The 27064-nt window shown below is 39.2% G+C and overlaps 2 protein-coding genes across 6 annotated transcripts in view; one reads left to right on the plus strand and one right to left on the minus strand.

Annotated features, from left to right (window-relative positions):
• The window catches only part of LOC140238048 (methanethiol oxidase-like), a 31898-nt gene extending 24884 nt beyond the window's left edge, over positions 1-7014 (plus strand). Inside the window, exons 8-10 of the mRNA XM_072317971.1 lie at positions 1130-1251; positions 3928-4139; positions 5693-7014. Coding sequence (XP_072174072.1) covers positions 1130-1251; positions 3928-4139; positions 5693-5891 — 533 coding nt within the window. The 3' untranslated portion in view covers positions 5892-7014. The remainder of the gene's footprint in view (positions 1-1129; positions 1252-3927; positions 4140-5692) is intronic.
• Positions 7015-10081: 3067 nt separating this feature from the next.
• The window catches only part of LOC140237718 (paired amphipathic helix protein Sin3a-like), a 34118-nt gene continuing 17135 nt past the window's right edge, over positions 10082-27064 (minus strand). For 2 of the 5 annotated variants that reach the window (XM_072317640.1, XM_072317641.1), the window contains exons 7-25: positions 26314-26535; positions 25441-25701; positions 24592-24714; positions 23981-24067; positions 23194-23312; positions 22709-22827; positions 22215-22429; positions 21463-21620; positions 21073-21153; positions 20756-20888; positions 20211-20394; positions 19624-19734; positions 18807-18913; positions 17897-18083; positions 17090-17256; positions 16454-16636; positions 15976-16148; positions 14311-14758; positions 10082-13124 (exon numbers count right to left, since the gene is read on the minus strand). In XM_072317640.1, coding sequence (XP_072173741.1) covers positions 12882-13124; positions 14311-14758; positions 15976-16148; positions 16454-16636; positions 17090-17256; positions 17897-18083; positions 18807-18913; positions 19624-19734; positions 20211-20394; positions 20756-20888; positions 21073-21153; positions 21463-21620; positions 22215-22429; positions 22709-22827; positions 23194-23312; positions 23981-24067; positions 24592-24714; positions 25441-25701; positions 26314-26535 — 3321 coding nt within the window. In that variant the 3' untranslated portion in view covers positions 10082-12881. The remainder of the gene's footprint in view (positions 13125-14310; positions 14759-15975; positions 16149-16453; positions 16637-17089; positions 17257-17896; positions 18084-18806; positions 18914-19623; positions 19735-20210; positions 20395-20755; positions 20889-21072; positions 21154-21462; positions 21621-22214; positions 22430-22708; positions 22828-23193; positions 23313-23980; positions 24068-24591; positions 24715-25440; positions 25702-26313; positions 26536-27064) is intronic. The other 3 variants (XM_072317644.1, XM_072317642.1, XM_072317643.1) reach the window with 3 other exon arrangements.

Genomic DNA, 27064 nt, shown 5'->3' on the forward strand with positions numbered 1-27064 from the left:
CGAAGTTGGAGCGAAGTGAATGGGTGGGGGGGGGGGAGATATTGAAAGCCATATATGCTTCTGAAACAGACAATTCTCACTTTGCTGCTACAATTCAAGTCTTTGATAGTAAAAGTCAGATCCTCCACATTCACAAATCCAGCGATTGATGTAAAATGTAGTCAGTTAAATACCTCATTGGAGAGACATTTGTGAAAGGGATTTTTGAAATGGAAAATGTGAGGGATGTCAGCCATATGTGAAGATAACTATTAAATATCAATATAAAGTTATCTGCTGTGGTGTGATGTGGGAACTGTAGGTCATCATCTTGATCCTGTGACTATGACCAGCAAAGAAAATTTTTGTGCCTTCTCACATCTAGAGGCCAGAAATGAGATTGCTTTTCGAGGGTTGAGGATCATTCTCTCTGTCTTAGAAGATGTGTTGCAGTGAAATTTTTTATGCCTCCGCCACGAAGTGGTGCCGGAGGCATTATGTTTTACTATTCAATTCAGAAATTGCACTTTTTCTCCACACCTGTACCTTGAAAATTACTCAATGCCTAAATGTATGAATGGGTCAAAGTCAAGTTAAAGTCCTTAAATCCCTAGATACATGCTCTCCTATTCATCCAATTAAACCTAGGTCAAGGAAGGTGAACATTCAACACATTTGTGACAAACTTGTCATTTCAATATTTTGCCAATTTTGTGAAAATGTAATCACACATTGTCCACATGTACTATCTAGACCTATTGGGAAAATCATGCATTATGGCGGAGGCATACCAGTCGCCAAAGCGACATTTCTAGTTGATGTATATTTTGATCAAAGTTGTGAAGAAAATATGCCCTCTGAGGATATTTGCAGTTGGTTTCATTTCCACACACACACACACACACACACACACACAAAAGTTTTCATCATGTAAGTGATGCAACAATCGCAGAGTAGAACTCAGCTGTGTCATCAAGTACCCATCTACCTTAATAAAGTGTTTAAAAAATTACCAATCTTCAATTACATTAATTGGACACAACCTTTTACTGGCCAATCAATTCAAGCTTTCAGTGACTATACATGAATACAACAGTGGTCAGTGATTCATTTTTTATGAAATCGTTTGCGATCTTAATTGAATGGACAGGCCTCATCACCGACATCATCGTCTCCATGGACGACCGCTTCCTCTACATCAGCAACTGGTTGCATGGTGACCTCCGGCAGTATGACATCTCGGACACCCGCAACCCAAAACTGGTCGGACAGGTGAGCTGGGGGGTCGTGCCTTTACCTCAAAATGAAAGATCCTCAGTAAAAAAAAAGTGCTGGGAAATCAGTTGTGTAATGTATGGTGTAAAAGGAGAACAATGAGATTTTCCCTGACAGATTTAAAGTGGGTACGAAGTCTGTTGATGTTTATGATAGAAAAACTGAAATGCAAGACTCCTCCTCCAACAGTCTCAGCAATAATGAGGTGTACAAACTTTGAGCTAAGAGTTTATTTTACCGTAAAATGCTAAGTCCCACCAGTCTGCTCTCTGAGATGTAAGCCATTAAAGGGGCCCTGAAATCAAATGCATGTTGATTTATGATACCCTCAACATCACTTTTGCAGTGAAACAAATATTTAGAAACATTCCGTATATTCTTAACGATTTTTTCTTCTATTTTTCTTCAGATTAATTGGGAACGCCCACAAAAAAATCCTTCCAAACCAATATTCTTGAGATGACATCATCTGTCAATCATTGCTAAAGTACTGAAATGTTTAACAAAAGACATTGGAATGCACCTTCCTCTCGACTCAGCATAACTTGCATGTTTCTGTGATATTAATGTGACTAACAAAAGACATGGCGAGGGAACATGCATGTCTTTTGTTAAACATTTCAGTACTATGATTGACAGATGAGGAGCTTCAGGAGCTTCAGGCGATATGAACAAATTGTCATTTTCAACATGAAGGTGTATTTTTCAGCCAGTGGCTGGTGGTTCGATTCTCTAGAGCAATGTTTGAAGACCTAGAGGAAATAACTAGTCCACTTCCGCAAAAGACTTCTTAACCAATTCCTCTCGCAAGTCTCTGAGAACCTTCAATGCCCCCAAAAGAGATATGATCTTTTGGCTGTTAACAAAGAACAGACAGGCTGGTATTAGGCCTGTCTGTGTAAAAGCAAGCAAGCAGTACATGTAGCCCCTTCCCATAGTCGACTGCTTGTGCCATTGAACAATGCATATTTTCAATCGGGTGTGAGATATGAATAGAGCATGCACAGGCCTTTTTTTATTACACACTTTGATCAGTCATTTTGGTGGTCAGCATAACACAAATAAACATGAATTTAGGTCACAAATGTGGACATTCTTTTGCACCTTTTGGGAACCTGGTACCATTTATGAGTTGTGTCACAATGGGAAACTAGTATACCAGGCTATCGTAAGGAATGGGTTAAGAGATACTGTAGTAAACTCGCGGGCAGGGGTAACACCATAACAGTGGAATCAGTCCTGTAGTCAATTCAATCCACCTGGAACTATGGGACCATGCAGCTCCTTCGTGCTGAAGACAAAGGATATGTGAACTTTGAACCTTTGCCAGGGGCTAGTATATACATGAATGTAGCACTCCTTTGTCTAGAGGCAAGTACTGTGTGAATGTGGGTAGGAAAAAATGTTTGGAGGCAAGTACATATGAATGTAGGTAGGGAAGAATGTTTTGAGACAAGTACATATGAATATAGGTAGGGAAGAATGTTTGGAGATAAGTGTGTATGAATGAAGGTAGGGAAAAAATGTTTGGAGAAAAGTATGTATGAATGCAGATAAGAAAAAATGTTTGCAGAAAAGTATGTATGAATGTACGTAGTTAGGAAAAAAATGTTTGGAGAAAAGTACATATGAATGTATAGGCAGTGAAAATGTTAAGAAACAAGTATGTATGAATGTAGGTAGGAAAAAGTTTTGAGATATACGCTTATGAATATGCGGTTGTAGGTAGGGAAGAATGTTTAGAGATGAGAATGTATGAATGTAGGTAGGGAAGAATCTTTTGAGACAAGTACATAAGACTGCGGTTAGAGGGAAATGTGTGAATGCTTGGAGGCAGATACAGTTGTGCATATATCAATAATACACTTAAGCAGTTAATTGCAACTCATTACAGACTCATTTCACAATCAAGCTTTCACTAGTGTAACTTTTTTTTTCTTTATGTGAGAAATCAAATAATTTCAGATTTCATACAATATCATATGGGCAACAAATATTTGCATATTGTATGTAGACAGAATTGGAAGAATTTGAGGTTACCATCACATTCAAAATGGGCAGATCTTGATAGCAATATAAAGCCCTGGGGTACTTTTATGGAGATGTTAACTGATACATACTTTTGGAGGATCAAAAGTGGAATCTGTTATGGAATCACCTTTGCATTTAATGTGTAGCCTGCTACATGAAAAAACAAACAAACAAAACCCAACAAACAAACACCTCTGCTGTGAGAGATAGATGGCATAGCATTGTGCACTCTATCTGGGGTGCCACAGCCACTGAGAAGAAACAGTAGAAGTAGGAGGAGGGTAGTAGTAGTATTAGCATTAGTAGAAGTAGCGGTAGTGTCAGTAGTGTCAGTAGTAGAAGTAGTTGTGGTGGTGGTGGTAATTAGTAGTGGTATAGTAGTAGCAGTTACCGTGTAGCAGTAGCAGTATAGTAGCAGTACTGTAGCAGCAGTAGCAGTAGTAGTAGTTGTAGTAGTAGTAGCTAGTAGTAGAAGTAGCAGTTACTATAGTAGTAGTAGTAGTAGTAGTAGTAGTAGTAGTAGTAATAGTAGTACTAGCAGCAGCAATAGCAGCTGCTGCCGTGGTGCATTTTTTGCGGACAACACCAGCAAGGAGTAATCGATAAGTTCTAGGACGTGTCTCATCTTTGTGTCCGAACCAGGTCTTCCTTGGAGGGTCCATCGTGGCCGATGGGCCGGTCAAGGTCACCAAGGATGAGGAGCTGACCAGCCAGCCCCAGCCCCTCTTTGTCAAGGGTCGGCGGGTGACGGGAAGCACCCAGATGGTGCAGCTGAGTCTGGATGGGAAGCGACTCTTTGTCACCATGTCACTCTACAGCAACTGGGACCAGCAGTTCTACCCTGACCTCATGGAGTGAGTCTGGCCATGTATTCTAGCCTTTCTTCTTCTCCTTCTTCTTCATATCTGCCTCCTTCAAACCTGAAGACTATTGGCAGATTGTGTATTTGTGTTTAGGGGATTGCTCATGTGCCAAGTGCCACGATGTAGGTTGCGTGAAGGTGCAAGTAAAAACAATCTTTTAGCAGGCTGATCCACTGCCTCACTGTGCAGGGGAAGAAGAATTATATGCGCTGTTCAGTCCTGGAGCAGGGTATGATATAGCCGAGTAGGTGTGAGTTCCTTGAGAGTCTGCGGGTTGATGGTGTTATGCATCGGCTTGTGTTGAAATATATATAAGGGATTTGTGCATCTTGTAGATCCTTTCTTTTTCCGTCTTTCCTCTTTAAAGGACGAGTTCACCTTCATAAACATAAGGATTGAGAGAATGCAGCAATATTAGTAGAACACATCAGTGAAAGTTTGAGGAAAATTGGACAATCGATGCAAAAGATATGAATTTTTAAAATTTTCGTGTTGGAACCGCTGGATGAGGAGACTACTAAGGCTCGTGATGTCATATGAGTTCAACAGTATAAAGAAAATGTAAAGAAAATTCAACATATTTTCACTTTTTTTCGCATAATAAAAGAGCACTTGACTTGCCTCTTTCAAAAGGCAATGGGAATAATATTACCCATAACATATGTCAGTAACGAGTCAATTGAATGTGTACTTTTTTCAAAAGATGAAATTTTGTGAAAATCTCTTTATATTTTCCTTATATTGTTGTACGCATGTGACATCGTACACTGCAGTAGTCTTCTCATCCAGCGGTGACTGCACAAAAACTTCAAAAATTCATAACTTTGGAACGGAATGTCCGATTTTCCTCAAACTTTGAATGATGTGTTCTTCTAATATTGCTACATTCTCTCAATCTTTATGTTAATGAAGGTGAACTTGTCCTTTAAAACTAGCTGTACATCCTTTAGGGTTAAGAGGTACAATGCTTGGCAAAAGACAGAAATCAAACAAACTTGATGCATTATAGTCATAGATAATCACTGCATTTTGAAGCCTGTGTGGCCATCATTAGGACCACTGAAAGAATGTACCTCACATGGACTTGTAGTAAAATTCATAACCAGTGTTTGAAGTTCCACATTTTCTGTTCATGTGAGATCAATACACTCACGAGAAAAGTGAGAGTCCTTGCCCCTTTAATCCAGTTTTGAGTATAACATTTACATGGTAACAGTTCAATTTCTCCATTTCATCAAACACAAAGTTAATGGAGATTGGACATTGGCGGTTTCACTTCAGTCAATTTGCAAATTGACTTCAGTCAATTTGCAAAATGTCAAAAAGAAAACTGTTTGATGAATTCCCACACATGTCTATGTGAATCTATGATGTTTGTTTTCTTTTAATTCTATGCAAAGATTCTCACACCTCATTAAAGAGAGAGGAAAAAAGTAGTATGTGTCATGAAGAGGGTTAGAACTATAGAGTTGACTCCTATCGTAGAGCAGTGTCCAAGATGGCATCTCGTTACCATGACGTTTCATCTCCCTCGTTTCTCTTAGCACTGGCTCCGTGCTCCTCATGATAGACATTGACACGGACAAAGGTGGCCTCAAGGTCAACCCAGACTTCCTGGTGGACTTTGGAAATGACCCCGAAGGCCCCGCCCTGGCCCACGAGATGCGCTATCCAGGAGGGGACTGCACCTCGGACATCTTCATCGTCGACACAGAGTCGCGTGAAGTTCAGTCCCAGCTGTAAATTCTGTCTCACAGTGAAACCATGCTTCAAATCACAAGGCTAACTACAAGGCGGCTGCCTTGGTTGAGATATTTCCAAGGCATAACTAAATTCTAGTATTGATGGAAGTTGATTGCAGGACAGTATGTGCTATGACAAAATTAGACTGCCCTGTCCATTAACATCTGGAAAATGGCTTTTGTGAACTCTTCTGATACTTCTCTACAAGTACTCATGGCATGTTGTTGCCTTCCAAAGATCCTTTGTGAATCCTTCAGGGACTATTGCATTGAAACCCTAAATTGAACTAAATAAATTGTTGTCCTGGGTTATTCAAAGATTCCAAGAGTATTTCTGCTCTTCACCTCTTCCAAAGTTATGCTTTAGCGCTTTAGCTACCCCAGACATCACATTCGTACTATCCAAGATGAGTCCAACCAAGATGTACTCCATCATGTTTTATGTATATGTAAGCCATACATGTAGCATGTCCCTGTGGATGACGAGCTTCATGCTTTGAGAGTAAAAATGACTTGGAAGGATGATTCTTACAATGGCAGGATACCAGGGTCATGTCACATGTGTCCTTGGCTGCATCTTTTTCATGTTATCTGTTTTAATCTTTGGCTTTTGATAAACACAGTTCTCAACATCATTCAGAGTGTACTCGCAGTATGTACTCAAATATATGCACATATGGCTACTCAATATTTTTACTAACATTTTGTGTACTAGCTATGCGAACTCAAATTATGTTTATATTAAGCTGTTATTGTATGTGCATAATGTGTGCATTAGTGGTTAGGCTTACTTACGTTATATGGGATCAAAGAAAACTGTTTTTCAATGAAGAGTGTGAAAAATGTATCTCGTAGATTTAACAAACAGTGTGTCAGTCCTAACTCACTACATATTGCCATGCTAAATCACTTGAAAGATGGAATGATTGAATTTGAAGCTCACTTGTACTACTGTAGATATACATGGAGAAAGTCTTTCTTGCTTTTTTTTTTTTCTCCACATGTGGATTCCTTTGCCTTTCTTCCATCTTTTCTTTTTTTGTGTGCGTATTTACATCCACAAGAATCCATGTAGGTCATGTTTTAGTATGTACCTAATTGTTTTTTTTTTTTTTTTTTTTTTTTTGGGGGGGGGGGTTGTCATGAAGAGCCAAGTAGTTTTTGCTAGACACTTGGCTTAATGTTGACGTACGATCATGATCCTTGTTTGACATTGGTACAAATGTCAGGAATTTGCAGAAATACAAATGTAACATGCACACACACATATTTTGTACTGCTCCTGAAAATGTTGGATGAAGTCAAGAATATGTTGCTAATAAGCGATCACTCCAACTATGAGAACTGAATTAGAGTAAATTGCGGGGTATTGCGCACATGATACATTTTTCCACTTTCTCCAAAAGAATGATTGGGGCATGAATTGTGTTCAGCGACATGATCGTGCTTTAATTTGCACTACATGAATCATTCTATTTTCAATGAAATTTTCTATGATAATGAAAGAGAAAGTAGACACTAACTGTTATGTAAAAAGTGGCCTGAAAGGCTAAATGTTAACATGTTGTATGTGTATGATATGCTTTGAATGAAATTCACTGGGGATTAAAAAAAAAAAAAAAGTACTTGCACTTAGCAACTGGAATATCTGTTAGCCTGGATATGCAGAGCAAAAACAAAAAACAAAAACAAAACAAAACAATTCAAATAAACAATGACAAAAAAAATAACATGAAAAATAAAAATAAAATGAAATATATCTTTCTATTCTTTGTCACATTGCCACATCAAAAATTGTTAAACTACATGGCCAAGATGCAATCATGTAATGAAAAAATGTATTGCTGCAGGGAAAGTTTAATTTGGAATTTGACAATAGGTCACCTGTGTGCAAGACGATGTATCCTCAAGCTGCACAAAATAAAAAAAAAAAAAAAAAAAAATAAGCGATTCACATTATGCCAAGGGAAATTAGACACTTAGGGCCTGAAGGTGTATTTTTATTATATCATGAAATTAATGTTTGTGTCCAAGTGGTCTAACAGGGATACTTTAATTACAATGTAATTTGTTGTCACGGGTATCTATTGATATATCTGTACTTGTTATTGTATGCTATTCAATTGTACAATTTTATATTTTTCAATTACATCTCTATCATGAAGACTTAAAAGCTCTACCTCTGTTCAGTGAGTTTTTATTAATTTCGCCCAGATGAATGTGACTGTTTGAAAACCTGTCTTCCTGTCTATCTATCTACTTACCTATCTATCTATCAATCTATCTATCTATCTATCTATCAATCTATGATACAGTGCACTCCCATTGTAACGAACAAGGTTATAATAAAATTCCGGTTACAACGAAGTAAAAATTCAGACTGCAAAATTATCAACTCTATATTTTTTATTGTTTATTTTTCGGTTACAACAAAATTTCGATATAACGAAAGAAAACTGCCGGTCCTGAGGACTTTGTTATAACGGGAGTCCTCTGTATCTATTTACTTATCTATTTATCTTGCTATCAAGCTATATTCATCTATCTCTCAAATTATGTAATTATCTCTATCTATCTAATTACAATAACTTGTCATAAGACTTTTTCCATCAACTTTTTCAACACAAGACTGCATGGTATAACATACAAATGATTCCATGAGGGAGGTGTCAAAGGAGGAGTAGCGACTCTTCTTCATCCATGAAAAAACATGTTTGGGTTTGATACTAAAGCATTATTATACAAATAGTGAATGTGATGGTACAAGATTTCGCACGAGGTAAAGATAGAGGCACTCTATTCAACTAGGCGAAGCTGAGTTGAATATTGCGCGGTGCCTCATCTTTTACCAAGTGAAATCTTGTTTTAGCGCAGGAGTAAAGACCATACACTATTTATTTCATACAACACCTTGGACGTCAACAGATGTGGTCCACACAGGTTACTGTAAAACATGTCTTCGCGGCATGAATTTTTCGTGAATTGGAGCCGACGGCCTTTTTTGCGGCATGAAATTGTTGCGAACTGCCACTGGCATTCAATGCATTCAGTGCAGAAAAGAACGTTCGCATGCATTTTAACTTTGCGAATCTTCGCGCTCGCGAGATTAAAATGCACACGAACATTCCTCATTTTACAGTATTGAATTTAGCACCGAAATGGCAACCATTTTCTGTGATAGAAAGACGAGTGTGCAAACTGCATCAGGAAAGGGGGGTGGGGGTCTTTTTGGCTTTGAAAAAGCTAGCCCTGATTACTCGCTCATATTTAAGTGCATAACTTCTTGGCTGTGTCACACAGGACTTCAAAGGAGAGCACTTACAATGTAGTTTCTACTCCATCTGTAAAACCTCCCTGATTGCAGAGAACCGCACTGTATTGCCAACATCAAAGGTTTACCAACAATTTTACCCCACCCCCTGGAATAAGTTTCATAAACAAGAAAAATTGGTAAAGTTAATTCATAAACACAAGCAAACAGACAAGCAAGTATTGAAGTACAATTACTGTTCTGGACTGGACAAGTACTGAAGGTGTTTGGTTATTCTAGTTCTAGAGTAAAATACAGTGCACTCCCGTTATAACGAAATTCCGGTTACAACGAAGTAAAAATTTAGGCCGTAAAATCATCCCTTCTATGTATCTTCATTGTTTATTTGTTCGGTTATAACAAAATTTTGATATAACGAAAGAAAACTACCAGTCCCAAGGACCTCGTCATAACGGGAGTCCACTGTAATGTGGAATGCTTACTCTACACGAATGACACACTGCAAGTAATGTTTGTTTGTTTGTTTGTTTTTATTACTACCAGTAGTTGGGTGTTTCTATGAGCATATTCCCTATATCCAGGCATTTTAACCCAGGCAAGACAAAATTTCCATAGGACTGCATTGTGGTCACACGTAGCGGGCTACAAGTGCACTCCTGTCCAAATTGAATGCATTCCTATGAGATTCCTATCAAACCAGCCAGAGGGATGTACTTCCCATAGAATGTAAATGGGTGTTGGTACTGCATAGAGTGATGGCATTTTAAATATGGCACGGGTTACAACGATTCATTCACTGCATATACATCACAGATAGCCGGCATGCATTCACGTCATACTATACACTTGAAGACATTTGCAAACACACAAAACTATGACTGTGTGATATGCTGCAATGAAAAGGCAACTGACAGGTCTCATAATTTTCCCAAACATTTTATTACAAGTAGACTGGCCTTATCAAGTGGCCATATAACACATCTGTACAACCATAATAATATTCTTGCTTTTTCACATCGTTGTAACACATTTCCATTATTCAGATATTTTTCTTTCATTTTCTGTACCATTAAAAAAAAAATGGCATTGTTCTTCTGCATTCATCTCACAATTGAGCAGTCTGTAGAGGCTGAATCAAGAAAATGAAATGGGGGAAATGTATCCACATACCCTCAAATGAAATAAAATCTAATATCAGATTCCTGTTTTGATCTTTTTTAAAACCATGGTTCTGCTCATTTATCAAGATTTTCCTTTTGGTAATGGTGAAGTGAACACAACTGAGCATTCATTTCATCCAGTCTTCCGTGAATAAACAAAGAAATTAATGCATTATCATCATTCCCTATTAAAGCTGTATATATATATCTATTTCTCTCCCACGTATCAGTGTTTTTACTTGCAAATTTTAGCCATCGTCTCAGAAGTGGAGACTGCCCGATGCCATCATCTGGGCAATCTATGAATGGGACACACCAAGGCATGGACTCACAGCTAAAGCCCATTGATACATGCTTGAATAAAAGTCTGCACAACCCAACCGGTTAAACTTGTTGCCAGCATTTCTTGGGTGAATTTCAGTACGTACTGGGTGGATCCTACCTAGAGTGACTTTCTCCCCATGGCTCGCCTCATAATGTTCAACCTCTTTGTCTGTGACTTCACATAGGCTCTCCTATGCAGGAACTACAACAACGACCGCAGACTAAATAGTGGCGAGGGGGAAACAGATTTCCAGATATGCTCGCATATCAACAGAAAGCCCACTCAATTGTCACCGAGGTCAAAAATACAACTTATCCTGACGAACAGATAATTTATATCATAAATAGTCTTTACAATGCTATTGCTACAATCTTGCAAGAACCAGATCTTTCCTTGTAGGCCGTAAGAAGCAATGCGTTACGTAAAAATAAAATACAAGAAAACAAAAAATGGGAAAAAAAAAGTCTTGCTCCCCTTGATTGAGAAATAAATAGATAAATAAGGCTAAAGTGCATCTTATATCTCTCAAACCTCAAAATCTTACAAGTGGAAGTCTGAAATATCAAAAATGACAATAGAGTCTTCATCAATCGAAAAGTTTCTACAAAATAGAATCGGAGTTCTCATGCCCACCTTTCACCAATGAATCCCTGGACATACTCCTTTGCTTGTGCCTTCATGCAGACCACTCTTAATGTCTCTTCAAAGTGTCTCCTATCTACAGCTTGCATCTCAGATTCCATTCTTGAGCCTTTCCACTGTACAAACTTATACCAGCTTGTACAGAAAGACAAAGGTTATATATCACAGATTTGATATGTCACACTCTAAAAACATCATTTTTTTTATTTGTATTTCATAGAAAAAAGGATATTTATACAGAGTATTCTGAACCTGATAGTCACATATTTATATGAATGTTTGAAATCACCGTTTGCATTGTCCTGTACAAAAACCTATTTACAAATACATACGCCTGTATTTCGCACGACAGGTACCAGAATGTAGACATAGAATTGATCTACAATGCACATTTGTACAGTTGGACAGGTCACACAGTGAACACTGAACAGCCACTATATACAAGACTTGGTCCACAGAAGACCTTTATAATGATGTCACCACCTTCATTGTCACACCACCCCTTCTGGCTATTCCAGGAACCTAGCAGAAGAAGGGGAGGATCAACAATCAGTCCCCTCCAAAAACAAAACAAAATAAAAACAACCAAATTGAATATGGTCGTCATTTTCTTCGGCTTTTTCTGCGGAACTAGCAATATTCACACCTACAAAACTATGATTACCGAGACTGAATTACTTGCTTGTGCCTTCAATCTCGGTATCTGTTTACGGAGGATATGTCGGTCTATCCCTGAATTTCCATGTATTTTCCAAATGCCAGCATTGAGCTGATTAACCTGGCAAAGCCAAAGTGAAATCCACAAAGACCAGACACAATAAATAAGGCAGTGAACAGGAAAAATACAATCATTTAACAGCCCCTCCCATTCCCTTGTTTGTGTGCATCGGCACATACTCGGTTTTTGCCTGTTACCAGCACTGTGCCAGTTGTATGCTTACGGACATGAGCTCCTGATAATGTTTCTTTATCTGTGGTAAATCACTGGCACTGCTGTCATGAGTGAGTCCTAGGCAAGCATCATGACATTGTGGAATGTAAATTGGTGTGCTTGAAATCAATCTTGGCTAATATTGGAAGATGACTGCAATACAGGCATTCCTCCAGAAAGGGTCTTAAAAACATAACAAATGGTAACACTCCGAATTCGTGAAGTTATCCCCAAAACGGACAGGACTGCAGTGATCAAAATTACTAGAAAAATAAAAATACTGGATCATCGTACAAATGCAATGTGCTGCCGAGGTAATGGCAAATGTTGCATGATCTTTGCCAGGCCTTTTGACCTGTTTCAAAGTGACCTGCCTGTTCCATTGGTGGACTGGTAAGCATGACCTCCAACTGATTGCAACCAGCAGAGCTCTGCAGCCCCTCCCTGCCGTCGTCTACTAAGCCTGAACCATCAGAGTTTGACGGGTGCTGACGGCTGTAACAACCACTACACACCACCATCTGCAGTAAGTGATTTCTGCTATGAAAGGAACCAGTTACCAGTGGGCAGTGACACAATGGGTGGCTGGAGGGAGTGCACCGAAGATGGCACCAAACAGAATGTGTTCGTGCTCATGGGAAACCCGCACCTCCTGGGGCTGGTCACGACTCTTTACTGCTCTCCTCCTCCGTCTTGGCGATGTAGGTGACTTTGTACTTGTGGTAGACCCCGTTGGGACTGGAGAGGTCCACCCTCTGGGTCTGGCATGGCACCAGGTTGTCCGTCTGGCCCAGGAACCACTTGTCCACCGCCTCTGACTGGGCCTCTGTCACATGGCTCTCTCTCCACTTGTCATGCCAATTGTGGAAGCGCCCAGATTTCCTGGCAGTGATCTTCGGATGTGCCTGTGTAACATACAGCAGAGGAAATTGTCATGAAGCAGTTAGCTAGATAGCTTTTGCACTTACAAGCAGTTTAGGGAGTTGAGCCTGTACTTACAAACTCCAAACTACATGACTGTCATTCTATCACATCTGAATGCATACTTCTTACTCTCTCATGCATGCATACTCAAACATGATGATCTGCTTAACTTTAAAGGTATTAGCCCACATTTGTAAACCTGCAGCAATTGGTCTCATAGTTAGCATGGAGTTTGGGTAGGATTGCAGTAACACCTGTGCAAAATTTCGTTCCAATTAGTCCATTACTTTCATAAAAATAAATGAAAATGCACCGTATGCATGCGTATAAAAACGCTCGCTAGCTCCGGTCCACGCGCGTACTACATGCATGCGATACATGTGTAAGTTAATGTACGTAGCTAGCCCGCGCTCGCAATTTGATTTTTGGGTCGGGTTGACCCGGTTTGAAAATTGATTTTAAAACGATGATTTTCTCTCTTTTATCGAATGGTATGGACACAGAGCAACAGGTGAGGTATGTTACTGTTATAACTTGTACTTGAAGTCATATTGGACCTGTTTTATGCAGTTTTGATTTTCGTGGGTTTGCAAATGTGGGCTAGTACCTTTAAAAGATCGCACTGAAAATGTGATATATACTTTCAACTTTCTTAACCCATTGAGGATGAGTTCCAAGTATACTCGGGCAAGGGTCTATGGGAAATGCATGCTGTAGCAAAATTACCCTGTCCTCAACAGGTTAAAAAACACACCACAAAAATGTCTTTTTTTTTTTCTTCTCTTTTTTTTGTTAATAAAAATGTCACGTGATGAATAAAATATTTTGACAGCTAAGGTGAGGGCTTTCCATGTGCTAAAGCCCACCAGCAGGATTCTTCCTCTGCTTTGGTACTGCTTAGAGGCTCATTACATTCACTTTAACAAAATCAGGACTTTTCATACCAAGTTATCAAATGTGCAACGTGTAATCTTCTTACTTGACAGAAGCTGAAAATAGTCATACCTTCTGCTATATGCATGACATCAATAAGAGGTAAAAGACGATTGAAGAACTTTGCACAAAATCAGTTATGTTTAGTAGGGATAAGTTAAAAGGGTTACATTTTCAGTAGCAACGATGTCATTGTGCCTTAATGACAGGAAAAGAACAAACATGTACACTAACCTGTCCAGCTTTGGAGAGTGACTTTCTTCTGTACATGTAGTCTTCAGAGTTGACCACGTAGACCATCTTGTAGGAGTTGAGATTAAACTTGCACTCCATGTTATTCACCATGTCGACGCCTTCCAAGGGGTTCATGACCCCGCCCACCACCACCTTCCCTTCTGTCTTCTTGTCTCCTTTGGTCACCACTTTTGACAAGATCTTCCTCGCGTCCTTCTTGGCGACATTGGCGTCCATACTCCCACCGATGGCAGGCTTCCCATTTGCTTCCTCCGTCAGTGACTTGGTGTCAGCGCTGGAGTCAGTGTCTTGTGAATTCTCGTTTGTTTTGAAGACAGAGTTTCTGTTGGCATCTGCCTCCGATTCGTGCTTGCCGTCTTTATTGGTGGCATTTTGGGCGGCCTGGTCTTCCCCATCCTGTTTCTGTTCCCGCGTTCTTCTCAAATTCCTGGAAGACAATACGAAATGCTGTCACTATCTAAACACCACAGCCCTACCCATGAATAATTCCAACGAGTTATCAACCATTAGGACACATATATATTTTGCAAATCATACATTAACTGGCACATGAAATAAGGCAACAATACGTGGCCAGTAAATACTATCATATCGAGTCAGAATTGCATGTTCAACATGTTCCATGACATATTATACTAAAGCCTTGCTGTAACAAAAAGCAAAACAAAACAAAACAAAACTTATCATTATTATAATAGGTTCACAATGTTGAACTGTTGGCAAACCATCTCACAATTTTATTATTAGTATTTTTTTTTTTAAAGCAATGAAGGGTATATGTGACCCGCTACAACAAAAGGATCCGAAAGTCGGGGGAGGACAATTTTCTGTAAATGACTTGACATTATTCCCCTACTCTTCTACTTTAATTTCATAAATAACACAACTCATAAAAGTACTTGGTTGCGGAGATATCGACAATTTTATTAGCGTATGTCAAGTGCTTGAGGAAATCAGAGTTTCGAGAAAAACGCCTTGAAAGTTTTCCTTCCGACGGTAACATGATCAAGGGGAGGTATGACAGTTTTCACCGCTTGACAATAGAAGGTATGCTCCTAGCGACCTCCGCGATGTTCATTCAAGCTTAGCACCAGCGGTCTACGCACGACCAATTAGTAATCAGGATGCCACGCACTGACCAATAAGATCACTCCCTCGTTGCTAGGGGCGGAGTCTAGTTGCGGCGCTAAATCCAAATCTTCGGACACGTTTCTGTTACGTTGAAAGTCGGAAAATCATGGCCCAGAAAAACGCTAATTTCTTGCCTTTCGTACGATCATTTAGCTTTGAAATTTCGGCAGACGATAGACAAAACATAAGACTACAAAATTATGCCAAAAACAGAAATCTGATTGTTTGGACCAATTTTGATGATGTGACTTGAAACTCGATTTTCTCGGCTCCGCCGTCAGCGACTTTAGGATCCTTTTGTTGTAGCGGGTCACATATCCAAAAGATTAGGGTAAGATTAGGATCAGGGTTAGAATTTAGGTTATGGTTAGGATTAGATTCAAGATTACAGTCAGGGTTAGGGACAAGGGAAAGGGTCTGGGCTAATTGTCAATGGAATAATCGTTTTAGAACCTACAATCAAATGTAATAAGCTAACATACATGACTAGTTACAGGTAAAAACCATGCTTACCTCGGCAGGAAGACTGGTTTCTTAGTGAGCTGTTCCCTCAACTCCGGCGAGATGCTCTCGGAGAGGACAAACTTCTCCACATAGTCCACCCACTTGTCCACCTCTACTGGGTCATCACTGGGGTCTTCTTCAGTGTCCAGGAGCTCAATGCACAGCTTGCTATCACTCTTTGCCTGCATAGTAGACAGAATATGGGGTGGACCTTCAATAACGGAACACATGACATCAGTTTCTCACCTATCAGATGGTAAATACTCATGAACCAGAAACTCATTTATGAGATATATGGAAAACATTACATCCTTGAAGAGCATTTGACTGGTCTCTTGGCTTGTGCTATATGCCATTCTGTAATTCTATCCCAATCCCCATCCGGGCGTACCCTCCAATTCATACACAAGTAAACGTTACATTTTTCACTTTCAAGTGGAATGCAAAAGAAGCAGCACATGATGAAATGAAAGAAACGTCCACTCACATATGTAACCTTGAAGCAGTTCTCCTCGGACAGCAGCTGCTCAGCCTTGCGTTGGTACGATGCCTCCGAGTTTGCCCTGACCGACATGGTGGCCAGACTTCCGCCCGTCCCACCGGTCTTGATCTCGTTCATGAACAGGTCTGTGACTTGCTGACACGTGTCCTCTGTTACTATGTGTTGTAACTGGAGTGATTCAAGGAGACAAGACAGTCCTGTGAGAACACATTCATTTCTCATACCTTTTCTCAAACTCTTGATCTTATGATGCAGCATGCCTTTCACTTACCGGCTTCATCAATGGAAAAAAAAAAAAAAAAAAGATTTCTATGTTGATTGCATTATGCTAACTGCTTCTGCAACTTTACTGCAGATGTCAACCATGTCATCTTGTGTACACGCAAAAATCATTCATATTACTTTCGTCTGCCAAATACTATCACTTACTTATTGCACATGAAGAACGATTTACATTCACATTTTTTTTTTTTAAATTGCAGTGTACGTGTATGCATGTGACCATGTGTAATATCTGTTTTAAGTGCATAACCTTTGCTACCCTATTGCTGTACCTCAAAAGACTTGATACTTTTAGCATATGACACACTTCCTCCTGCAATGCCTTGAGGCTCCTCTTACCTGTCTGACTGTGTTGGTGACCACCTTGTCCAAAGTGAAGGCCATGTAGGCGTGGATACCAAACATCTCCCTCAGCTGGTCCTCGTACGTCCCACTCTCAATGTTCCCATCCAGGAGACTTCGCACCAGGTCCAGCAGAGAGTTGTAGTACTCACTGGGATCCAGCTCTGAAGTGGATTGTTGTAAGACAGAAAGAATAAAGCCCCCATGGAGGAGAGTGGTCTTTTGTAGCTAGAGCAATTTAGCACACACTGTGAAACAAGAAACGCTGGCGGCATAAAGCATGAAACTTCGTAAATGGCCACTGGCATTCAATGCCTTGTGTAGACAAAAAACTTTGGCACGCATTTTACTTTCGTAAATCTTGGCTCCTCGCAAAAGTTTCATGCATGCAAAAATTTCTGGTTTTACGGTATCTTCATTTCCACCTCAGGCTCATCCCTGTAAGTAAATGAGGAGGACTTGACAATCTAAAGTTCACTTTCAATCAGCAAAAAAGATGACAATGTTTCATGCATACAGTTCATATGATATTGATAAAATACAAATAGAGCATGCAGACAAAAACTAAATTCAAAGAGATCTCATAGCCACCTGCTGCCTACCCCAGAACCTGCGACACCCATGTCACATACCTCAAAGCAGGATCAAGTTAAGTCAAATGAAACAACCACTACAAATTACAGATCACTCTAGTGTGAGGATGGGAAATGATTTGTCATAAAATCTGCCTTGCATGACTCCAGTAGGGAAGGAAAGACGAAGGGGTATGTGTAAAGAGTTATGACAATCAAAGGGCCAACTCACGAGGTTGCTTGAGGCCCAGGGCCAGGGCAGTGGACTCCTTGGCTGCCCGTCTGTTCAGGCCACCCTCTGTCTCCATGATGACATCACAACGTTTCTTCATCTTCTCCAGCCTCTCACACAGAATGTGGTAGAGCCGAATGAACAGGTACCAGTTGTTATTGACAAAGAACAACCGATATGAGTCGGGCTGAGGAAAACAAACAGGAAAATGATTGACACATGTGACTACATTTATAAAAGTAAAAACTGATGTTTTTTTTTTTCTCTCTTTGATTTCAATCACAAAATGGGCTGGTACTCTGAGCAATGAGATAGGTAAACAATGGCTTCATGGCTTCAAGGGTTTTCACAAAAATCTGGACAGAATTTCAAACATTCCATACATTTGTCAAATTCATATGAAATTCTTCCGTCGACCTTTTTTTTTTTTTTTTTTTTGTCAATCAATTCCATACATTCCATCGAGAAACAGGGACATGCAGTCACTATATCTTTTCCATGTCTTTTTTAAAATTTTATACTTTACTCTTTGCTGCATCCATGGAAATGTTTGTTTCTAATAAAGTTTGGAAACATAAGAACAAAGATTACAATACAACTGCTTTTCACATTAACTGCATACATTGATCAACATCCACTCCCCATGCCAGGACAATTATGAGTGAAAAACAAATATTCAACAGAAATAGATGAGCTTTGTAGTGGATTATGTGGCCTCTAAGGACTAGGAGACGTGTAGACTCATGTAGTACTTTGTGCACACACAATTATGAGGAAGGTAACTTGTACAACAGCTGAAACAACAATCTGAGAAGCTCCACATCAGCTCATTTCATATACTGCTTAAAAACTGCACTAAAATACTATTGTCTCATGAATCATAAATGCAAAGATGTGTTGTCAAACTCACAGATTCCCAAATACTTCTGTCGAGGGGTCCGTTGACAATTTTCGTCTTTTTCACCTCCGTTTGATCTTTCTTGCCGCAGGATTCTCCTCCTTCGTCAGTATCCATATCTGCAAAGATGAACAATAAACAACAGTCCAAGGAGGAAGAATCTACCTTCAGAAAACATCTTCATTTTGCTACTGTGGAATCACATGCCAATAAGAATGAAAAACTGATTAAAGACAGACATTTGACAACACATCTTGCACAAAAATCCACAGCCACACTGCAAGAGTAGGCTCAGTCATGTGTACTCACATAATGATATAATAATCTCTGTCTGCGGCATATCTTACATTTGTACTACACACTTTGACTAAGATATTATCAAGGAACAAACTGCCATACATTATCAAAATAGGCAATCTCTAACTATCCTCAAGTCAATAGGTCTCTTTGGGGGGAAAAAAAAATCTGAGTAAAGATCAGATTACTTATGATACAAGTGGATAATAATTCCATCAACTGACTGACAACCAAACACACAAGTTAAAAGAGTCACATATCCCTTTGTGAACAAGGAACGTCAAGGCTGCATACCTGCCAACCTTAAAATTTAATAAATACAAATGAGTGAAAAAGTGAGTGAACATGATGTAAAAATAAGAATTTTCACAGATCTCTCATACATCGCTATTAGCAGGTGTTGACAAAATAAGGAAGACGTAATTGAATTAAGCTTCTGTTTTCCTAAGAAATAGGAATGTTCCTATTAAATGGGAACAGTTGGCAGGTATGCAACTGCATGTGGTATCAAGACGAATGAGATGCTTCTTACCTTCATCTTCATCCTCATCATCCGATAACTCTCCTCGCTCTGAGAAGGTGAGGTCTGGGAGGAAGTGGAGCAAGAGCTGCTTGATCTTCTGCTTCTCACTTTTGTGGATTCCTGGGATTAGTGGGGGAGAGTAACGAAGGGAAAAATACTGCTTACTCTGTCTGGAGGCAATGAAATATGTCAGAATCTACATTAACTGCTGCCACATAACCATCTGCCAACAAAATTTAGTGAAACTTTACAGCAAGTCAGGGCAGTTTAACACATGTGAGTTGCAATCGCAAGTGAAAAATGAAGTAAGCAAGGTTCCACGGCATATATTTTCAAATGTCATATAACAAATTTCAGAAATGCAATGCAAAAGACCATTTTTTAAAAATGTTTTATTTATTATTATTATTATTATTATTATTATTTTTTTTTTTTTGGGGGGGGGGGGGGGAGTTGTCTGGACTTGTGAACCCAACTTACTTTCAATGTTAACAATACATAGAAGATAATTTGGAAATACAGTGTAGTACTATGGGTCAGTGTTTGACAATGGTAGTAGATAGGTGAACAGAGGTGGAGGACTAAGCATCTCATACCTGTCTGCCTCTTGGTATGATGGATGATGAGTGAGGAGGCGTCTTCCATGATGTGCTTGTCCAGGAAGGGGAGAGAGAGGTGTGATCCAGTCGCACCTGCTCCATTCTCCCCGGCACTGAGGCCCTCCTGCCTCTCATAGAATATGGCCTCGATCTCGTTCAGCAAGCTCTTCGATCTCAATGCCTGGAAAGATAAAAGTCACAACATAACAGAGGGATACCATATGACACATATTCCGAGGGATATAGGAAAATTGTTTCACCAACATCAACATGACACACGAATCTATAGAGTACTGGGTACCAAGTTGTTAATTTTGTGCCTTCAATTCTGAAAGATTCTCCCTTCTTTTCATCTGTGGATGCTATCTATTTTACCAACATTGTTCCAACCCATCATTCAACATCAATCTTCACGAACCATACACTCATTCTCTTTTCCTTTTTTTTTTCATCTACTCTATTAGTCACAATTGTGAAATCATTCAGCAGTGAAAAAAGATCTAGCAGAGCATCTGGAGGAGTTAGTGAGGATGATAAAGTACCTTGATGTCATTCTGCTTGAAGTTGAGTCCCTGATGATCCAGTGATTTGAGGTAGTACTTCTCGTTCTGCTCTCTCCAGATCTTGTTGAAATTTCTCTGGGCTTCCCTCCACTCATCCTCCTTCAGTTTTAACCTAGGACAAGCAAAAGTCACATCACATATCAAGGTGAACTACTACAAAATATGAATTCCACTATCATCCTATTCTCACAACCACAGGGAACAAGAAAACCATGTCAAATACCTTCACAAATCAGGCAGTGCATCAACTTATATCTTAAAAAGAAATGGAAAAAAATATTGTTTGAAGTCATTACCTTTTGAGAACCAGTGGTACAGCAACTGCAGGGTTTTTCTTCAAACCTTCAACGATATCTGGTGCTTTGTCTCCATATATTCTGTGAGGCAACAAATATACAAATAATTTTACAATGGTACATAATCTATAAATTGCAAGTTTAAGTCAAATGAAAGGGAGAAGATTCTCACGAGGTGAATTTCCTCCATAGGACATTTCATTTTTTTCATTTGGGATTACTCAAATAAAACAATATAAAAGTGAAAATATAACTGAAAGAGGAATTTTTTTTCTTCCCATAGAAAATATGGTCTTCAAAAGGCACTCTTATGAACAGCAGGGGAGGTGTAAGTTCCCCTACCCCCATGACTCTGAAAGGTCGCGGGATGATAATTTAGGCAACACTGACCTGTGAATGGCTTTCCTGTGGATGACTTCCGAGGTACCTCCCAGAGAGTTGTCCAGCCTGAATTTGGAGGCTTCCTCCGGGGACATCCTCGACAGCTTCTTGGCGACGTGTTCGAGGACACGGATGGTGTGTGCATTGATCTCAATAACAATGTCCAGCTGGTAGTGAAAGAAAGACACTGGTCAGCTGTCTTACACTGTCATACCCATGACAACACAACACTATTGTTTCTAATTCACACTGTTAGAGAAAATATGTTGGAAGGACGGAAAAAAAAAAGTCTTTCTTCTAAATGACACGAATATTAAAGTATCTTCTTACAATGAAAAAGAATTGCTCACTACACTCTATAAAATTTACAGAAAAAAAACTACTGGAATTATGCTGTGTACTGTAATGTACATCTGCTGCTGCTCGACTTTCCATTGAATAGAATGAATTGAAGCAAATTTCTCATTACTTGTCACAAATTGCAATAGAACTTGTATGTATCTTGGGTAATTTAGGACTTATGATGGAGGCAATATGCATGCAAGGTAATGTTGTAGTTGCCTTCTACACCTAGTCAAGCAGAGACTTTCATAAATCAGATTTCCATTAAACTATAACAATGCAAGCAACAAAACTACTTGATCAAAAACTATACAAGGACTTTTAAATCACGGAGAGATTGTTGATGACTTACCTCATATCTCTCGTCCTCACATCAATACAAGGACTTTTAAATCACTGAGAGATTGTTGATGACTTACCTCATATCTCTCGTCCTCACATCTGTAGATGTGCTCTTCATACTGTGTCTTCCTTGATGCGACAAACGTGGAGTCCTCTGACCAGGAGGGGAATGACACCCAGGTGTCGTTGATGACTTGGTTGCAGAGGGAAGTACGCCCACCGCATTTGGGCTGCTGGTAGCTCTTGGGAAGAGCTCGATAGCTGGCACCACATCGTTTGCAGTTGGAGAAGTCTACAACAGAAATCAAGTTGTCCATTCAAATCACTTTATTGATGTCTTTAAAGTGTATCACATGCAACTCTTGTAAGACTTGCTCCCAGTAACTGGCATACCAACATCACAATATACACTATAATTCTATCTGCAAAAGTTGAAAATTCAACAGAAAACTAAATTGTTTACTGATAAGCTTGATGAGCATACACACAGATGACATTAGGAAGGCAGTTAAACAAACTAGTGAAGCAGACAGAGATTTCACCTATGGGATATTAATATTATATGGCTTACCAATTTCAGTGTAGAGTTCTCCTTGTGTCCGTTCCTTTGGTTGGTGGGGTGGCTCAATCTTGTCCGATTCCTTGTAGCCAAGGAACTCCTTGAACCATCGATACAGTTCTGGAAATTTGCTACAGCACAAAATTGAAGGAGAGTAATATCAATGTTAGCAGAGCAACATGAGAATGAAGTCTAGCACTACCAAAGCTATACTCCCAAAACATTGCTCAATTCAGGAAGATTGTTGTAAAGTATCATAGATTTATATTTAAATATTCTAAAATTGCTATAAAACAAAATCTAACAAGCAAAAGCAATGACATCAAATATCTCATTTTCGTGTTTGTGATATTTCAATGAGGAAAAATGAATGTATTGCATTAAACAACTCCTGAAGACTCAAGTAGATATCATTTGTTCAAAACTACAAATTATCTCGAGGTTTGCATTGAAACAAACTTATATATACACAATTCAAAGTAATTAGAATATCTTACCCAAGGAATGGATTGACAAGCTGCACAAGTTCTGCTCTGGACACAATTTCTTGGTTGAACAAAACCAAACACCTCAGAAAGTTGTCATACACCTGCTGACTGTTCAAGGCTTTCCGAACCTATTTTCAAAGAAGACATATAAGCCAAGATTAAGATTAAGAAAGGGGAACAGTAACATACAGAGTTTTGTGCAACATAGACTAAAATGGCACTCATTACAAGTATCTAAATAAACCTTAAAATAGTGATGAAAGTAGAAGGAATACACGCACACACAGGAATGTGAAAGCCTGAAAAATGTACACTAACCCTATTTAAAGATTGAAACTCTTTTGAATTGGCTTTCAAAATTGTGTGCATCAAAAGGTTAAAAATGGTATATTGGACAATAGCTCTTGTTTGCATGGACTGTTATTGATTACATGCTGCTTTACAAACATTCAGAAATGTTAATAATGCTACTCATTTATTCCCCTCTAAAGAAAAAAAAAAGGGGGAAACAAAAAAACAAAAACAAAAAAAAAAACAAAAAAAACCTTCAACACTACGAATTTAGTACCAGGAACATAAAAGGCATTAAAACGAAGATTTCCCATAAAAACAAATACACAAAAATCTACCCAAAAGAGAAATTTGTACGGCATCTATAACGTTTCTTTGCAAACGTCCATTTCTATATTTCTCTGCTTCATGAAGGTGATGACTGAAACCAGCAAAACTATGAACGTCATCAGAGGTGAGTGTAAGATTCAGAGAAAGTCAAGACAGTCCACATGAATACACTCACCTTATCAAAGAATGCAAATTCGCTGAGACTTCCGTGCTTGCCTGCTTCATCCAGAGAAATGTCTTTGGTCGGACCAATCTTTATTTTCTGATTATTACAAACAGAGAACAGGGGATGTAGAAGAATTGTCAGTATATTCATTAAAGAATGAGAGCTGCCTATCAAAGTTGTTTTTCATCTCGGCATACAATTTTGAGACTACTTTATCTTGCAAAGGATTACAATTGCAAATCTTGCTTGCAAATCTTGCAAAGGATTACAATTGCAAATTAAGTCTCAGGAAAAAGAACTTATCAATATTTTGTCTATGGACAGGAAAATAATGATCCAATGTGGAGGCACTGTTTTTGGTAATTTCATTAATTATCTTCTTTCTTTTTTTTTTCAAATCATTATCACTTCTCTGGCAAAACTAAAAACAAAAAAACAACGAAAACATAATGCCTCCGGCACCACTACATGGCGGAGGCATAAAAAACACCTCCCTAAATACATGACAAATATCATAATTCATGTATTCTCACATTATTACTATTTTTTTTTTTTCATTACAGCGAGAGAATGCAACACTGTTTAAGAGAGGAATGAGAGCAAATTGTTAGCAAGTCTACCTTATTTGTATGGTGGGATCCTTGACTTTGTCTCTTCATCTGGCTGGTGTGCTTGGGGGTGGGGCGGGATTTCTTCACCTCTGTGTGGTCTGTGTTGCGCACAAGCATGCTTGACAGATTGTCCTGGAAAAGGTATCAAAATTATCAAACGTGATCAGTGATGACAGCATGTACAGACTGGATTGTACTAGATTGTTCATCATAAACTTACTGTTAGATCTTTGAAGTAGTTATATTCTATTCATTCAGCTGGATTTATGAAGATTGCATCTAGTGGACACATTTTAAATGCACTTTTTCTACCAATAACAAATTTTGAACTTAAGCAAAAATATGATTTAAAACGAGTCTAAAAAGGATAGCATTCTGAGGGTACTAGACAGCTGACATGCATGATTTATATAAGGCAATATCTTTACTGTGAAAGGTATCAATAGCACACCCACACCCACGGATATGTGCGAGTGCTGGAAAGGCATATTTTTTAAGGCAAAACAGTACTTGTACCTTTCCTGCTCTAGACATGTGTTGCAGTACAATTTGGGGAAAACAATATTTCCACAAGACCTGCAGTATTTTTGGCAAAAACAGTAGAAAATGCTGTACAAAATAAACAGCTGGCATCTCTGCACAATCATTTTCTTTTTTCAGGATCCGAGTGCAAAACATGTGACAAACATCTTTACAACATCTGATGAATGTGAGCTTGGAAATTTTCCCAACTACTATACTTATTGTGTCAATCACAGACATAAGTGCTGACATACACTTCTTCACAAGTGTCATACAAAGAGAGGACATACACACACAAGCACACACACAGAGAAAAGAAATGCATTCAGTAATTACCTTTTCCATACTCACCCTCCCCATGACGAAGGAGGATGCTAGGCCTGCAGCCCCATTGGCATCAGGCAGGAAGTGACCAAACTCTTGGAGTAGGTCTTCCTGGTTTTCAAAGAGCTTGGAGACTTGGCTGAAGACCTGTGCTTCGGTTAGGGAGGGCTGGTAGGTTCCCCCGGACTCCTTGACGGCCCGCTGCTCCTTCTGGTACGTGTGCAGGATGCCCAGGAAGGCCTTGTAGATCTCTGGCTGGTTCTGGAATCGGTTCTGTGGAGGCAAACAGGTTCTCAAATTAGAAGAATGTGGATTGGTTTGCATATGTTTCTGTCAACCTGTTGACTGTAAACTGAAAATGTTCCTATTAGATGGCATGAACTGCCTATTTTATTCGCAAATATGAATTACTTAAGTATTTCATTCTGCCCCTCTATAATTTTGACAACCCTTTAAGTAACGCCAAAACGGGTGAGACATTCATGGTTCTTTCAATGCTTTTCAAACAACTACTACTGATGCATATCAAACAATCTTAGCACATTCTGTGTCTACTTGGGAACTATGATTTTGCCAGATTCACAGCCTTTCTATGTTCAACCACCCAAAGTGTATACCAGTCAATGGCACAAGTACTCTCTTATATTCATCTCGTTCCAATGCAGTACATGCTAAGAACTGAAAAATCAGCACAGGATTTATTTCCTTACATACGCGCACACAAAAGTTATATGACTGCACATGCACAGCGATTCTCTCTCAATGCGGTCTTTTTCCGAGACTCCAGAAGTATAGTAAACATATTCAAAGTAGTTCAGTCATGAAAACCAAGTTGTAAATATGACAGAGATACATAGAGGCAGAAGAAGATTTTACAAAGGGTACCTTGATTTTGTTGACGTAAGTAATTGCATGGTTGAACTCCACAGGCTGCCCCGTTCCACCCCCTCCAGCTGCTCCACCAGGTCCTCCGGTCCCTCCATGACCCAGCTGTGACTGGACAGGGCTCGTCTGAGCTGCAGGAGGCGGCTGGGAATAGGTGTGGCCACCAGCGGCTGCCTGGTTCTGTGTGGGATGGCTGCTGGCCATGGGGTGGTGGCTGGGCTGCTGAACGGAAAGTGAAAAACATGGCTTTTATATGTGGAATCTGGACAGCGAGGTCTTGCAAAATATGACATTTTTTCTAAACTGCAGATATAATCTATAACATAATGGACAAGCTCAGGAGCAGACATGCGTAAGTGAAAACGAAAAGACTGCCCTTGAACACTAGTGATAAAAAAATAACAAAATCATCAATTCTGGCATTAAAGAAAAATGTACAAGTCAGGTTCCATAGATTTGCACAAAATCAAGAATGAAAGGTTCAAGTGGAAGTGAATCATCATATCCTGTCCAAATTTTCTGCATTTACCTATGTCCACAATGAATAGTGCATATAAATATATGACTCAATTTATGATACAGTGCACTCCCGTTATAACGAACACGGTTATAACGAAATTCCGGTTACAACGAAATAAAATTTAGGGCTGCAACATTATCAACTCTATGTATTTTTATTGTTTATTCATTCGGTTATAACGAAATTTCGTTATAACGAAAGAAAACTGCCGGTCCCGAGGACTTCGTTATA

This window comes from Diadema setosum, chromosome 14 (genome assembly GCF_964275005.1).
Source record: "Diadema setosum chromosome 14, eeDiaSeto1, whole genome shotgun sequence".
Lineage (NCBI taxonomy): Eukaryota > Metazoa > Echinodermata > Echinoidea > Diadematoida > Diadematidae > Diadema > Diadema setosum.